General features: G+C 40.0%; 1 protein-coding gene across 1 annotated transcript in view; it reads right to left on the reverse strand.

Annotated features, from left to right (window-relative positions):
• Positions 1–16,312, reverse strand: part of MDGA2 (MAM domain containing glycosylphosphatidylinositol anchor 2) — a 624,733-nt gene that overhangs the window by 277,021 nt on the left and 331,400 nt on the right. Inside the window, exon 5 of the mRNA XM_081938341.1 lies at positions 16,026–16,158. Within this exon, the coding sequence (XP_081794467.1) occupies positions 16,026–16,158 (133 nt within the window). The remainder of the gene's footprint in view (positions 1–16,025; positions 16,159–16,312) is intronic.

A 16,312-nucleotide genomic window follows, 5' to 3' on the forward strand; every position in this document is an offset into this window, starting at 1 on the left:
TCTCCTTCTCTCACCATTTGTTTCCAAGCCTGCTGTTGCCGTTAAGGATAGATGAAAAAGTAAGACCAGTCATCTTAGCAATAAACAATAATGTGTGGGGCCCAGAAGACAAGAAAAACCCAATATGTGACAAATTATGAACAAGCATTGTCTGACGCACATTGTTGGCCTGTTGGCTGAACTGTGTTCTTTTCTTTAGGAAGAAACATGGCTCTAAAGCTCTGCCTCAACCAATGCCCAACAGCCACATTCTTCTGGATGGCTAGATTGTGGCACCTTCCTACCCCCACGCTGTGTGGCATGTGCCCTTTCTAAAAATGCTGTGCCACAAACACACTCGATTGCTACAAAGAAGAGCTCAAAAGCCTGAAGAACAAAAGATAATGCCCAGCTGAAAACCGCAGCTTTGCTCAGTTTAATGGGTCTCAGAATGCTTCAGATGAAAGCTTGTTGTGCGTCAGGGGAAGGAGAGGGTCAAAGAGGGCCATGGTAAAGAAAAAATAATGCCTGGTGCCTATTTCATCCCAAAGCACTCAGAAATAACAACTGTGGGGGAATAATGATAGATGGCATGTCTTGGAGGGAGAAAATATGTACAAAGGGCCTAAGAGGTCGAGCTGATACTAAGTAAACAGGAAGACAACATGCATACACACACACACAAACCAAAATCATGCCATTATATATCCTCAAAGCCACAAAGGCCTGACTAAAGGCAGACAAATAAAAGAAAAGCAGTAGGCCCGATCCACTTAGAAACTGTCTGATACAAAATCCTCTAATGACAACACAAACTGTGTTGACGATTGTTCATGAGGAATCTGTGATTTTTTTAAAAAAAGTCAAGATGGAAGCCATGATTGTGTGCTTTATGCTTGGCCTGAACTTTATGTGTGTCACTTTTCTGAGATGAAAAGTGAGGTACAAATGCAATGAAAGAAGGATTAAATATAAGCAGGTGGATTTCCAGGAAGGAAGGGGTGCATTCCAGAGGAATAAAAGGCCACTCAGTCTGGCTATTCAATCAATTCAATTTATTATCAATTCAATTTATTACAGTCTTAGGCCAGAACAAATAAAAAACACAATTAAAAATTCTAGTATAAAATAATAAAAAGCTAAAATGTATGATAAAATCCAGTCTGTCAATTATACATGGTCTAACTATACTAAAATTACTATCTATAAACTGGTAGCCAGTTTAATACTAAAAAGGGAAAGGAATAAGAAGGTTTGCATTGCTAAGGATTTTACCAAAGGGGAAACAAAATTGGTCTTGCATATGGTCACAGCAGCTAGGTTGTTGATTGCGCAACATTGGAAAAAAGATTTTTTACCGACAATTGATCAATGGATTCAGAAGGTGGCGGGGTTCGCCGAAATGGCAAAAAATTCAGCTTTCTTAAAAGCTCAGAAGCAGGAGGATTATACATAGGAATGGGTAAAATGGATTGATTATATACAGAATAAATACCAGACTAGGAGTTATTATGTAGCCTTTAGGTAAGAATGTTTAGACTGATAGATGATTCGAGTAAATAATACATGGGTTGCTTGGAATTGTTAGAGTGGTGTATAGCGGAAGTCAGGGGGGGGGGTTTGAGTGGGAGGTGGGGGTGGGGGTGGGTTAGGGTGGAGGGTGGGGTAATATACATGCATAATTAAACTAGAAGATGGGATTAATGAAATATTGTTATTTTAAGAGAAATTTATATTATGATTTATATATGTTCAACTAACTTAGAAGATGGGATTAATGGGCTATTGTTACTTTAAGAGAAACTTATATTATGTTTGTTGGGAGGTGAGGGGGTATAATATGTGAATGAGTAATCTATTTTAAGATGGGGGAGGGGAGGGGGTAAAGTATTTAGTACAACATTTGAATGAGAAAATTTTGGGGGGGGTTGGGGGGGCATAGCATCTGTATGAGATTTACATTGTATGGTGGGGGGGGTGAAAAGGGGGAAAATTTGTTTGTATAAAACTCTTTTAATTAAGAATGAATTTGAAAGGAAAAATAAAACTTTTTTTTTTTTAAAAAAAGTAGGTTTGCCACATTTGTGGTATAAAATAGCTATGGTGGATTAGACACGTGTTTCTGACGAATCCCGAGGGCTGCTGCACAGAATCTAGCCACCTGCACTGTAGTTATGGGCTGTTTGTCCTTAATCAGCCACTGGAGATAAGCAATTTTGGAACAGCCAAGATACTTAGCAATTATTGGAAGAATATGTTTTTTTTTTTTAATCCCTCTGTAAAAGGAAGATTGAAGAAGTATGTGACCAACGGTCTCCACCTCTCCTGAGCCACAGGATCAGAGTCTTTCAGTCAGTTGTACCTTTTTATACTTGCTATGCAGGATGGTCAATGGAAGCGCATGGCACCGTGTGAGTGAAAATGCTTTCCGATGGTTTGCTGACTCCAACTGGCTAAGATAGCTAACAGGAGTAACAACATATCTAACGGCGTCTGGAGCGAGTCTGAATATTATGTGTGAGAGAAAGAGAATGAAGAGAGCTTCTTCCAAATAGTTCACAGAGCATGTTGTAGATGCAGATTGTCGAATCCTTAGTTTGGCAAGATTGATGCAGGCCCAAACCCAAGGATGATATGTAGTGAATCTTCCAAGCTCTTCCAAACTCTAATTATTTAATACCTATAGACTGATGCTGGAGAAGGGTCCTGCATGTTTCTTGGACAGCTAAGATGATCAATAAGCAAGTACTGGATAACAGAACACCAGATATATCACAAGAAAGGCATTTCACAAAACTACGCCACACTTATTTTGGCCATGCCAGGCATGGGGATTCGTGGGAGAAAGCAATTACATTTGGAGTTAGTTTGTCGTAAAAGGAAACCAGACTACCAAACAACATGGTGGCTGGATACGATCAAAGCTGAAACCAGCCGGAGCATATAAAAGAAAAAAATCAAAGATGTAGTGCAAGATCAGAAGAAGTGAAGTGTGTTGCCCCATTCATTCACATGTCAGTGTGATTTATGGAGGCTTTTATTTGTTTCCCGCCAGCAGTTGTATTCATCTGGCTTTATGACTGTCCCAACCAAAGCCAGCCACAAGCAAGCTCATATTACTTCCTCAGGCAATGGCCAATTAGTCCATAACACAAACAGCACGCTGCTCAAACAGTAAATCCAATAATCAAACATAAAGCCCCAAGGCAAAACTGAAAGTACATCCACGTTAGCTCATGGGGTATAGTAATTCCGACTCAGGAAACACAAACGAGCACATAGCCATGGCCCATACATGTTGCTTCCAGCAACACCTTCCTCTGCCTGTTGTGCTAAAGAGCTGCCAGTGCAACCCATCAAGAGGGCTGGGCCCTTTTCTCAAGCAATCTGGCAGACCTCCACTTCTCTGCCCTGCATGCTCTGAGATCAGCTATGGCAGGCAGCTGCTCCCCCTCTTCTTCACTGGCCTGCAAGCTGTTCCCAGCCGAAGCCTGTTCTGCTGGAAGTTCAGGGTCAGTAATTCCTGACGTAACAGGAATGATCTTGTCCCCCCTCGAACTGGCCTTTGAAGAAGTGTCGGAGGAGTGATCACATGGAGAGACCTGGGCAACAGGATTGCTGAGAGTTGGATACAACTGAATGGATAATATCATCATTGTCATTACCTACAGATAAATCTTGCCACACTGAGAATTCTACTATTTGCATCTACAATATAATTCTGGACTAAATGACCTCTAAAGTTCTTTCCATGAAATCATTCAGTATGTTTGCTGAATCTACAAAGAGGAGCAGAATGAATGTGGCAAAAGACAGCAAAGGGAATATATTTATATATAGCAATAGGCACCTTGGGTACAATCCCAAAACAGCCTGAACAACACCTGAACACCATCGACATTGACAAAATCAGCATCAGTCAGTTGCAAAATGCAGCTTTACTCAGAAATGCTCACATCCTGCAACACCATGAACATCATCAAACATCCACATCTGCCTATCTCAGGCCCTTGGGAAGGACTTGATAGGCGGACAAAAATGCCAAATCTAACCTAAACATCTGGCCGACTGTGTGACAAACCATAATAAGTGGATAAAAATGCCAAATCCATACCTATTATCACATCAATAATCCACTTCTGTTCATTCCAGGCCCTTAGGAAGGACTGGATAATTGGACAAAAATGTCAAATCTATTCTGAATGGCTGGCTGACTGGGTGACAAACTGTAATAATAAATCACTATGGTCACTTTGTCTCATTTGTGCAACATTCCTGTAAGGTAGACTGGTATGTTTACTGTCATATTATACACAGGAGTCTGTGGGCTAAAGATAATACAATACAATACAATAGTAGAGTTGGAAGGGACCTTGGAGGTCTTCTAGTCCAACCCCCTGCCTAGGCAGGAAACCCTATACCGTTTCAGACAAATAGCTATCCAACATCTTCTTAAAGACTTCCAGTGTTGGGGCATTCACAACTTCTGGAGGCAAGCTGTTCCACTGATTAATTGTTCTCCCAAAGGTCATTTTTGTGGGAAGTATGCTTAGGCTAGCCTTCTTCTGCAAACCATGTTATTTAGGGATGGTGAAAGTTAAAGTCCAACAGCCTGAAGGATGCCCACTGTCTCATATTTTTTGCTTCTCAATGTTTGGCCAGCATATATTCTTCTCCAAGCGGGGCAGGCACCATGAATGAAGAGCAATGGCACCAGTTAGGGAAAAGAGCAGCATCTTGCCGTTCACGACCCAGTGTGATGCCTCTCGCTTGCCAGACGGAAGACCAGATCTCTTATTAATGCCAGCAGTAATTGCCTCTGACACAGAGCGTATGCAGAGGCCAAAGAGCTGCCCCCGCTCCAGTACCTGCCATCCGCTGAGCAGCACATCAAGCAAAGGAAGCTTAGCAGCGGACAGACCTCAGAGGTTTGGAAAGATTCCCCAGTAGAGCTTACGGGTGAGCTTGGGCATCAATCAAAAGAGGCAGGGTGGGGACCCGCTTCATTTTTACATGAGCAACTGTCAAGAGAACGACAGAACAGCAAGACACAAGAGACAGCATTTGTGCCATGTTAGCAAATGCCGGCCTAAACAGCTGAGCTGGCACCATTACATTGCACCAGATTGTCGAATGAACCCATTTGCTGCAGTATTAGAATATATTCCAAGTATCAAATGTGAACGGGTCATAAAATAGGGTAGGTCACCAAAAACAAAAGCCCACATACATAGACAGAATCCCTAAAAGGGATAAAACCATTCAAGCTTATCACACCATACAAATGTCAATTAAGTGGGCTGTACAATCCAGCTAAGCAATGTGGTTTTGATTTGTAACATCTTTGCCCTTGTTATTCCAAGTCATTTCCATACCGTTTCCCATTTAATGTGTTCAAGATGAGCATAATTAGTTTCTTTTTTAAAAGTGTTTTCAAAATGTTTATTCTCAAGGTACATTTCTTTTTGATAAAAAAAAGATAGAAATGTGTACTGCTATTCTAAAAAAAAAGAAGCTATAATGTTTGTACTAAAATTTTGCATGAAAATAAAAGTGAAACTTTTAAAAGATACATTCCCCTCTCCCTCTCCACATACTGTACATATTGATGTAGACTGCAGTGGTGGGATTCAAAATGTTTTATTACCGGTTCTGTGGGCGTGGCTTGGTGGGCATGGCAGGGGAAGTATACTGAAAATCTCCATTTCCTCCTGATCAGTTGGGACTCAGGAGGCAGAGAATAGATGGGGGCAGAGGGCAGTCAGAGGTGGTACTTACTAGTTCTTCAAATTACTCAAAATTTCCACTACTGGTTCTCCAGAACTGGTCATAACCTACTGAATACCATCTCTGATGTAGAGTCACAAAAAATAAGTCAGGGTTTCCCTTGTCCAGTCTTTTCTGACTCTAAGGGTGGTGCTCCTCTCTATTTCTTAGCTGAGGGAGCCAACATTGTCTGAAGATATTTCTGTGGTTATGTGCTCAGCATGACTATAAGCTGAGGCACATGGAATGCTGTGACTTTCCCACCAAAGTGGTACCTATTTATCTACTTGCATTTTCATACTTTTGAACTGCTAAGTTGGCAGGAGCTAGGGCAAGTAATGGGAGCTCACCCCATAGCCTGGCTCTAGTGTCTGAAATCTAGTCTGTCAGATTTATAATCTTTAAGCACTGAGCCATCAAACACTATTTCTTATTTTTTCCTCAGCTTTTGTTACATAGCATATAGGTAAAGGTAAAGGTTCCCCTAGCACATATGTGCTAGTCGTTCCTGACTAGGGGGTGGTGCTCATCTCTGTTTCAAAGCTGAAGAGCCAGTGCTGTCCGAAGATGTCTCTGTGATCATGTGGCTAGCATGACTAAACACTGAAGGTGCACAGAACACGTTTATTTTCCCACCAAAGTGGTTCCTACTTTTCTAGTTGCATTTTTACATGCTTTCGAACTGCTAGGTTGACAGAAGCCGGGACAAGCAACGGGAGCTCAGTCCATTACATGATACTAGAGATTTGAACCGCCGAACTGCCAACCTTCTGATTGACAAGCTCAGTGTCTCAGCCACTGACCCACCACGTCCCTACATAATACATAGGTTCTTGGAAAATATAATTCTCCAGTAAAAGGGCACAGAAGATCCAAGCACTACATATAATTCTGAAGAAATTACATTAAAGGAGGCCTTTATTGATTAAGTATTGAAAAGCTAAAGAAGCAGAAATGTCAGGGCTGGAATGAATATATAAATAACATTCAAACTTTTTCCAGCGGATACTTGAAAGATATATCACTACTTCTACGGTGTCCTTATCCATGCCTCTAAGATGTCTTTGGATCCCTGAATTCTCATATGACATCATATTTTCTTAAAAGATGCTAGAAATTATAATCACAACACATTTGGTGAAATCTAGTTGGAGATGGCTGTGACATAGGACCCCCCCCCCCCTCACTTTCTCCTATTTTCTCTTGAACTCTGAAACAAGAACGGGATATCCCAGGTTTTGAGAGGAAAATTTTCCTTTTGAGAAAAAATGGAGATTGCCACATCAGATATGAATGAGAGAGCCAACCCAATGGTCAACAGTCAAATGACACATTTCCTTACCAATGAAAGGTTGGGTATGTTAGTATTTATTTTAATTTTTTTCTCCCTAGTAATAATGTATTTTATTCTCCATATTAAAAAATAATAATCCATTTTAAAAGTTTCCTTAACTAAGAATTAAAGGAGTCTCAGAGCTAAGCAACTTCTTGTTGCTTGAAGAAATAATGTCTTCATTGTACAGCCATATACACAAACAATACATCTGCATGGACATATTGCTCAAACTATATTAAACAATTCTTTAAAGCATCACTAGTGGATGATCTTCCACCCTTTTTTAAGAAGAAAATTTTGATTAAATATATTGATCCTGAATCAAGAGAGTGAAAGCCCAGACAACTTTTTCAATCTGGATAGTAAAGAGAGAAATACTGTTTGTGGTGCACGTTCATTGAATAAGGCATCACTTTTTAGGAGATTGTGCATCCTAAAGAAACCTATCAGAATCTTTCATCCATCACAAGCATCACAAGAGAAACTGCAATCTCAGTAGAAGAGCAATGTATTTAATTCACCTGCACTGTATTTTCAAACCAAGTGTTAACAAGAGATTAGAGGAACCTTTTTGAACTAACAAATTTTATTAATAACTAGTGTATAACCTGGCGTTACCCAGGTATTTATTTGTAGGGGGAAAATGTCTAGTCCAAATGTAATTTATAATGTTGGATTTTCCCCCTTACCACAGGGAGTCCCCTTTGGAGTACTGTGAAGCCATTACCATGGCAACTCCACTGCACTGTACAGTAGAAGCCATTTTACAGCAGTACAGTAGAAGCCATTTTAAGGCACAACAGGCTGTATCTTAACAGAACACCCCCCCAAGGGATGTTAAGGATGTTTTACCCCCACAGTATTTGTTTCCAGAGAGTAAGTCATCTGTGTACCAAGTTTGTTTGAAATTGCTTGAGGCATTCCAGAGTTATGCTTATATATACTGTATATAAGTCTGCAAAGCTGCTGGACTATCATCAATCCCCTTCTATAAAACTAGTGTTAAGCTTGTACATGAAACAACAGCTAAGCTCAATAGAGGCAAGAGGGTCAGAAAGTTCTTGCTTGCGGAACTCAGCTGAGAACCACTGACCCTAAAGATCCAATTAAGACCATCTATCATCTCAAGAACACGTTCTAGTAAGGAAGGATAAGATGATGGTCACAAATTAAGATCTCTCGTCTATGCAGGAGAAACCAAAGAAAAAATATATGCCACCAAGGAAGGAAGGAAGGAAGGAAGGAAGGAAGGAAGGAAGGAAGGAAGGAAGGAAGGACAGGAAAAATTGTTGCAGACTAGGGGCCCAGAGAAGGAAAATAGTGTCTCAAAATGCATACGCTAGAATTGAACCCAAACAAGTGTATTGAGTTTCTGTTGAGTTGATCAACAAAAATGATCTGTAATCATTATAGCCCATTCATTAAAAAAAAAACACTATTAGGCAATGCTTTTTACAAACAAGCAAATACACTTCGTTAAAAAAAAAAAGTGTGGTTTTATTGTGTCTTATCCATATAACTTTCGTGTTACAAATCGCTCTCACTTTATCTGTGAAAGTGATCTGTACATGCGTTGAAATGAAGCAAGCACTGAATTCAACGAGGTGAGACAGTGCAAGTCAGAAGCATCCATTTCTACTTCCCAGGATACAAAATGTTTTTGTCAATTCATTTAACTTCCCTTGCTGCCCTAGCCATCAGATTCTGAAACCCCAGGAACGTTTTAGATACGGAGAAAGAAACGTTTCGTATCTAGAAGCTGCCCTTGTAGTCTCAGGACCTTTCACGAAGTGCTTTTGTGATCGCAGGTAGTTCTCAACTTAACAACGGTTCATTTAGTGACTGATCAAAGTTACAACAGCACAAAAAGGTGACCTGATTGTTTTTCACTCTTACAACCAATGCAGTATCCACACAATTGCGTGACCAAAATTCAGATGACTCATATCTATGACAGTTGCAGTGTCCTGGGCTCAGGTTATCCCCTTTTACGATTTTCTGACCAGCAAAGTCAGTGGGGAAGCAGAATTTACTTAACAACTGTGTTACTAACTTAACAACTGCAGGGATTCACATAACAACTGTGGCAAGAAAGGTCATAAAATGGGGAAAACTGCATTTTAAAATGTCTCCCAGCCACATAAATGTTGGGCTCAATTGTGGTCGTATGTCAAGGACTACCTGCACATCCCATATCTAGCCAGTTTTCCTCACTTCCTGTTGTTGCCCGCTAAGCATGGTCCCTTGTGTCTCCAGGGTACAAGCCTGCAGCTTGCATATCTTTGTTGATAGCGTCTTGCCATTTGTTTTGTGTGCCCATGAGGTCACTGGCCATTGACTTGTACTTGGTAGGCAGTCTTGGCAATGGTGGTAGGTGCTGCTCTCAGGACATATCCATACCATTGGAATGGGCCTTCTCTCATCTTCTCTATAACTGGTGCCACACCAAAATGCTGTCGAATGGTGTCATTTGTGATGTGGTCAAGAAGGGAGATGCCCGATATGCAACAGAGCATTCACATTTCCACGGCATGGAGATAGCGTTCGGTCCCTGTTGCTGCTGCCCAGCTGCTGCCCTCAGTGCCATACACTGCAACAGGTTGGATGGTTGTCTGGTAAATATTGCTACGCCACAGCTGATCCTCATGAATTAGGTAGGTGTAAATGAATCCAATTACACCCCTGTTTAATATTGTAAAACTTATGTCTGATTTGTTTCAGAAGGCATCTGCTTAATTGCTTTTTTTCTGATTAATCCAGAGAATCTTGACATTAGAAAACAACCACCTGACAGCTATGTTGCATACCCACAGCATGCTTTCATTCAACGCCCAAAGTAGAGCATATCTTCTTCCCTTGAAGAACTGTGGCACCCTGCTAATGGTTAGAATATGAATGACTAAAATGGGTGGCTGGTTTTCATCAGAGACATTTAGCAATAAAATGCATTCATACTATGCAAAAAGAGAAGCAGACATACACTGGAATACAATCTTTGGCAAGGAGGCCATTTAAGACAAGAATTTTTCCTCCCTTGAAATGTAAGAAGCCTAGAAGTAATGTGTTTTCTGATTCTTGTATCTGCAGAAACATGACAGATGATAGATGAAGGTGAGACACACTGTAGGTTAGAAATGAACCCTGCTACGTGAGCCTAAGATAAACATTCAGAAGGAAAAAGTCTACTCTGAATTTCCAAATCAAGGCTGAAGCTTAATATGTGGGTTTCAGGGAATAGCATATTGTGCTGGCACTGGGACATCTGCCACACTATCACAAATCATTACATATTTGCTAGATTGACTCTTTGCACATGTGCCTTGTTGGCCAACAGAGGCACATGAATGCTAAATGAAGTGAATTCTGGCTCTTAACAAAATCCAAAGAATAGTAGTTGGCAGTGATGGGTTTCAAATTTTTTACTACCAGTTCTGTGGCCCTGGCTTTGTGGGCTTTCTGTGGCTTTGTGGGCTTGGCAGGGGAAGGATACTGCAAAATCCCCATTCCCTCCCCACTCCTGGGGAGAAATTACTGCAAAATCCCCATTCTCTCCCCACCCCACTAACTTGCTTTCCAGCTCCATTCTCCTGTTCAGGGCAACAAAAGAAGATCAACTGGGAGGCTGGGAGGCAGCAGGGCCAGCCTATTTGTCGGTTCTCCAAACTACTCAAGACTTCTGCTACCGGTTCTCCAGAACTTGTCAGAACTGGCTGAATACCACCTCTGGTAGTTAGGCAGCGGGCAGTAGTTAGGCAGCAGTTAGTATTCTGGTTGAGAAATCATGGGATTTGAAGTTCACACTTCTTAAAGTGGCTAAGGTTGAGAAACTTTATCCAATACCAAAGGGGGGCAGAAAGTTTTCCATTTTTCTGTGTTTTAACACTTAAACTGTATAGTGTTAATGAGCGTATGCAACTGTTTATTGACATACTTTTTTTTCCCCCAGTGCTTCTTGGAAATCTGATCACAGAATTCCGATATGAGAGAAACGTCATTATAGAACGAGCACTGGGGCTTTTTAAATACCAAAGAACTGAAAAGGGAAGATATACGTCAGCTATTTGGTGCAATGGATCATAAACATCCAACCTCTAGCTCTTGAAAAAGGCCAGAAGCCAGAGTGATTTGTGATCCTGACTACTGTAGAATAGACCTTTGCCATTTAAGTACATTTCCCCCTCAATGTGCTAGATTTGCCTATATGTTTTGCATTGTTTGTGTTGTTGTTTTTATCTTACACAGCTCAAAGCTATGAACATGCCTAATGCTCCTGTTTCCTATCAATCACATATTTATTTTAGTCATAGACCACCATAAGAAGGATGAAATACAATGAATAATTTTAACAACTAAAAAAATATAAAATACACAATTTTTTAAACACACATACAAGTGTGTGTGTGAGTGTGTGTGAGTGTGTGTGAGTGTGTGTGAGTGTGTGTGTGTTGGGTTCCAGATCCCGTTGCAACCGGTACGGTGCAACGGGGCCCGCTGTCCACCACATGAACGTGCATATCGCCCGCATGCCTCCTTACCTCTTCCGACGCCTCAGTGAGCCTCCGTGACGCTCCAGCTGCTTGGTGGAGCGTCGCGCAGGCACAGTGCGCTCCATGCGCAGAAGCACCAAAGAGCTCAAATACAGGTAAGGAGCTCGGGTGGGCAGGTGGGCACTCCGGAACACCATACCAGAACGGTACCTGGTGCCCGTACCGGGGCGTACCGCCTGCAACCCACTACTGGTGTGTGTGTATCTATATCTAATCTATCAAAAAAAATCTAAAAATACTAAAGGGGTAAACCCCCCATAAAAATTAATATGTGGCTAACTAAATTTATCATAATACAAAATGTCCTGTGTTCTGTTTTCCCCACAATAACAATCCTGTGAAATGGGACAGGCTGAAATAGAGTGACTGGCCCATAGTCACCCAGCAGCTTTCATGCCTAGTGTGGGACTAGAATTCACAGTCTCCTGGGTTTTAGGCCAGCATCTTCATCACTAATGCTGTTTTATGCTGTTTTAATTCTATGCCATCTAAGAGACTGGATTTGGCATCCTATAAATCTATCAGTTTTAAGTAATTTTTGCTGAATACAGGTAGTCATTGACTTACACCAGTTCATTTAGTGACTGTTCAAAGTTACGAAGGCACTGAAAAAAGTGACTTATGACCATTTTTCACACTTATGACCATTGCAGCATCCCCATGGTCACGTGATTTACATTTGTATGCGTGCACACTGGCTCATATTTATGACGGTTGCAGTGACCAGGGGTCATATGATTATCTTCTGTGACTTTCTGAAAAGCAAAGTCAATGGGGAAACCAGATTCACTTAACAACTGTGTTACTAATTTAACAACCGTAGTGATTCACTTAACAAATGTGGCAAGAAAAGTTGTAAAATGGGGCAAAAGTCACTTAACAAATTTCTCACTTAGGAACATACAAATTCTGGGCTCAATTGTGGTCGTATGTTGAGGATTGACTATCTATATTTGAATTACCTACTCAGTCACATGGAATCAGTTCCCAAAAGATAAATCAGGTAGGTTTTGTGTTACACATCCTCCCCCTAACCTAGCTTTAGATCCTGGGTGGATTTTTGTAAGTTGGAAGATTTCATACAATACCTTTGTTTTTCTAAAGCTACAAAGAAATCCAGGGAGAATAATTTTCTGGCAAAGCCAATATGCAATCTGTACTATGAAAAATCTAGGTAATCTTCCAAATCTTACCTTAGGCACAAAGTAGGAAACTCATAAAACTTTTTCTCCTGGCAGCCTCCTTTTTTAGTTATTTTTGGGGCCTTTTCGGCATTTATGTCAGTTGGTAACCTGATGGCCATTCTCTTCTAAAAGTGTTGACATTTATGGACTCCTGATTTTAAGCAGTCAAACAAGATGGTACTAGAAAAATCAAGGTATGTACACCAAATTGGGTTTAAAAAACAAACAAACCTCAAAGCCAATGAGAAATCATTTTTTGTACTGTCACTTCAAAATCAACATGTTTATCAAATTAGGAGTTCAATCCATCCCAAAACAAAAGGTACTTTTATTTAACCCAGAATAAATTCAACCTAATAATTGCTTGTTAACAAAAATGTCCCTCTTTTTCCTTGAATGAAATGGAAGGAACTTTTTTTAACACAGAAGATGGGAGGGGTTGGTGGAAGGGAGCATCTGGTAAGTTTGGCTAACGATTCATGTTTTGAGCATCCCATTTTTTTCCAAAGAAAACATTCTGTATGAATTACGTCAGGGTGGATTACAATAAAGAGCTGGGGAAGGTGAGGTGGATTTTCCAATTAGGTTATTTAAAGTTTACTATTCAGGACCCCATTTGGACTGAAGCAAAGCCATCTCAAGGGACACTGTATGCACCACAGTATCACTTTTACTTCTGGACTGAAGAAGCTTCTTAGATGAGAAGCGAAAGGTCTTAAAAAATAAACCAGAAAGTTTGGCTAGCTCTTGAAAAAAAGCACCTTTGTGAAGCTTCTTCTCCGGTAATATTGTATTGCAAACTAGGGCATATAAAACCTTTGCTAGACCTATTCTCGAATACAGTTCATTTCTTTGGAACCTGCACTGCATATCAGACATTAATACAATGTAACGAGTCCAGAGATATTTCACGAGAAGAGTCCTCCACTCTTTTAGAATACCTTACACCACAAACTTGAAATTTTGGGGCTTAGACAACTTAGAAGTACACCGCCTTCAGTCTGACCTGAGCATAATACACAAAATTATCTGCAATAATGTCCTACCTGTCAATGACTACTTCAGTTTCAACCATAATAATACACGAGTACACAACAAACTTAAGGTAAACCACTCCAAAGTTAATTGCAGAAAACATGACTTCAGCACGAGTGGTCAATGCCTGGAATGCACTACCTGACTCTGTGGTTTCTTCCCCACACCCCCAAAACGTTAACCTTAGACTGTCTACTGTTGACTTCACCCCATTCCTAAGAGCTGTATAAGGGGGTGTGCTTAAGCACATCAACATGCCTACTGCCCCTGTCCTACTTTCCCCACTCATTTGTATCCATTTCCTGTATTCATAATCATGTTTACATTTATATCTATTATCTTATAAATGCTTGACAAAATAAATAAACAAAATAAACTATAACCTGGATGACTGACAACCTCCATAGACATTTACTTCTGGCTGGACTCTGAAGAGCTGCTAGCAATAGCTTAGTGGTGGTGATGTTGATGTTGATACGAATGGTAAGAAAAAGCTATTTTCATATCAACTTACTACAAACATAGAAATTTAAGGGCACAAGAAGACAGAACATGTAATACAATTGAACTAAATAGCAACAACTACCATAACAAATCAGGGTAATTTAAACCACTAGTCAGGCAGACTTGATTTAATTATTTACACCACAATTTATCCATTTGTCAGGAAGATTCTGCGATTATATCTAGCAAAAGCGCACTTTTGTTTGGTACCTCTTGAATACATATTCTTCCTCTGAGAGAAATGTAATTAAATTTAACTTTTAGTTGGTACATACCATATACAGCAATTATTTAGTCAAATGTTTACAGATTAATTTTCAGGTGAAAACGGAACGATAAACTTAATACTAAGCAAGAAGATACATTATTTTTCTGCCTTGTAACAAATAAATCTTCTTATCCCCAGCTTTACCAGACCAGTTTGTCCAAAAAAAAAAAAAAAGGAAAGGAAAGGGCTGAAAGTGACCTTGAAGGTCTTACAATCCAACTTCCTGCCCCAAACAGGAGTCCTTATGCCATGCTGGACAAGGGATTGTCCAATATTTTCTTGAAAATCTTCTATCATGGAGCACCTACAATTTTGGCATCAACTGAAACATGAAGGAAAAAAAATAGAAGTATCATTTAGACTTATATACCACTCTTTATAGCACTTTTGAACAGTTTACGATATCACCATATTGCCCCCATGAATATGGGTTCTCATTTTATTGACCATGGAAGGATGGAAGGCTGAATCAACCTCAATCTGCATCAGGATTGAACTCCAGACTGCGGGCAGAGTAAGCTTGCAATCTAACCACTGCATCATCAGGGCTCAGAGTTATGTCAGCACATGTTGCTTCTTATGGGAAAGACATCACAAGAATGATTTTTCACAGAGGGACATTGTAGAAACTCCCCTTTAAATGAGGTCAGATCTGACTGTCTACCAGGTTTCCAAAAGATGCCCTAATTAATTCATAAGCCTCGAGCCAAGTTTCAAAAGAAATCCAGTCATTTATTAAGAACACCATTTTGCAATACACCTAACTATAATCTTGATTGCATACAGAGACAATTGTAATGGCATTAGATGGCTCCATCCTCCAAAAGGAAATGTGAAAAAAGTCAGGTACAGATGAATGAATGAATGATAGATACAGCATATTGGCTGGGTAATTCTGGGAAATGATGTCCACACAACTGAAAGTTGCCAGGGTTAAGGAACACTGAGATAGAGAATGAATAGGTAGCAGTAGAAAAGGTAGAAGGGGAAAAAATAGTTAAGATATCTTACAATAATAACACATTTCAGAAGTGTATTAAAGTGCACAGTATTTTATTTACTCATTCAATTTGTATCGATGCTCATTTCAATAAGTGATTCTGGACAGTGAACAGTCTTAAAATAAATTAAAAACAATTTCTCATCATAAATACAAAACGTAAAATACACAGCAACTGAGGAAGAGGTCAGACTCAACAGCAGGCCCCAATCCTGACATATTACTATTATTATAGTATTGCCATTATTGTATATTCAATACAAATGACTGAATAAGAACTAGTCTGTAGCATGGAAAATGCAATGCAATAGAGATATGCCAGCGTCATCTATTATTATTTTTTACATCACCCTCCTCCCAAAAAAGGTTCAGTACACAGAAGAGGGGAAAAAAAGGCCCCAAATACCTGTTTTGTTGGAAAGACGGAATGACACCATTTTGTCAGAAATATTGCAGACGTTCCTGACGGATGCAATGCAGCTGTAATTGGCGTAGTCCTGAGGTCGAAGATTCTTCAACTTCAGAATCTTGGTTTCACCCTGCATCCAGCAGAAGAAACATTACCACAGGGCCAAGATCATTATTATAATTCAAGAACAAACATGCAGGATAACACATGAATCTATTCTAAAAGGATAGCAATGTTGCAACTTTCTCCAATTTAGCATCTTCCAGATGTGTTGAAACTGCTAC

Source organism: Natrix helvetica (assembly GCF_964273705.1).
Source record: "Natrix helvetica genome assembly, chromosome: 1".
NCBI lineage: Eukaryota > Metazoa > Chordata > Lepidosauria > Squamata > Natricidae > Natrix > Natrix helvetica.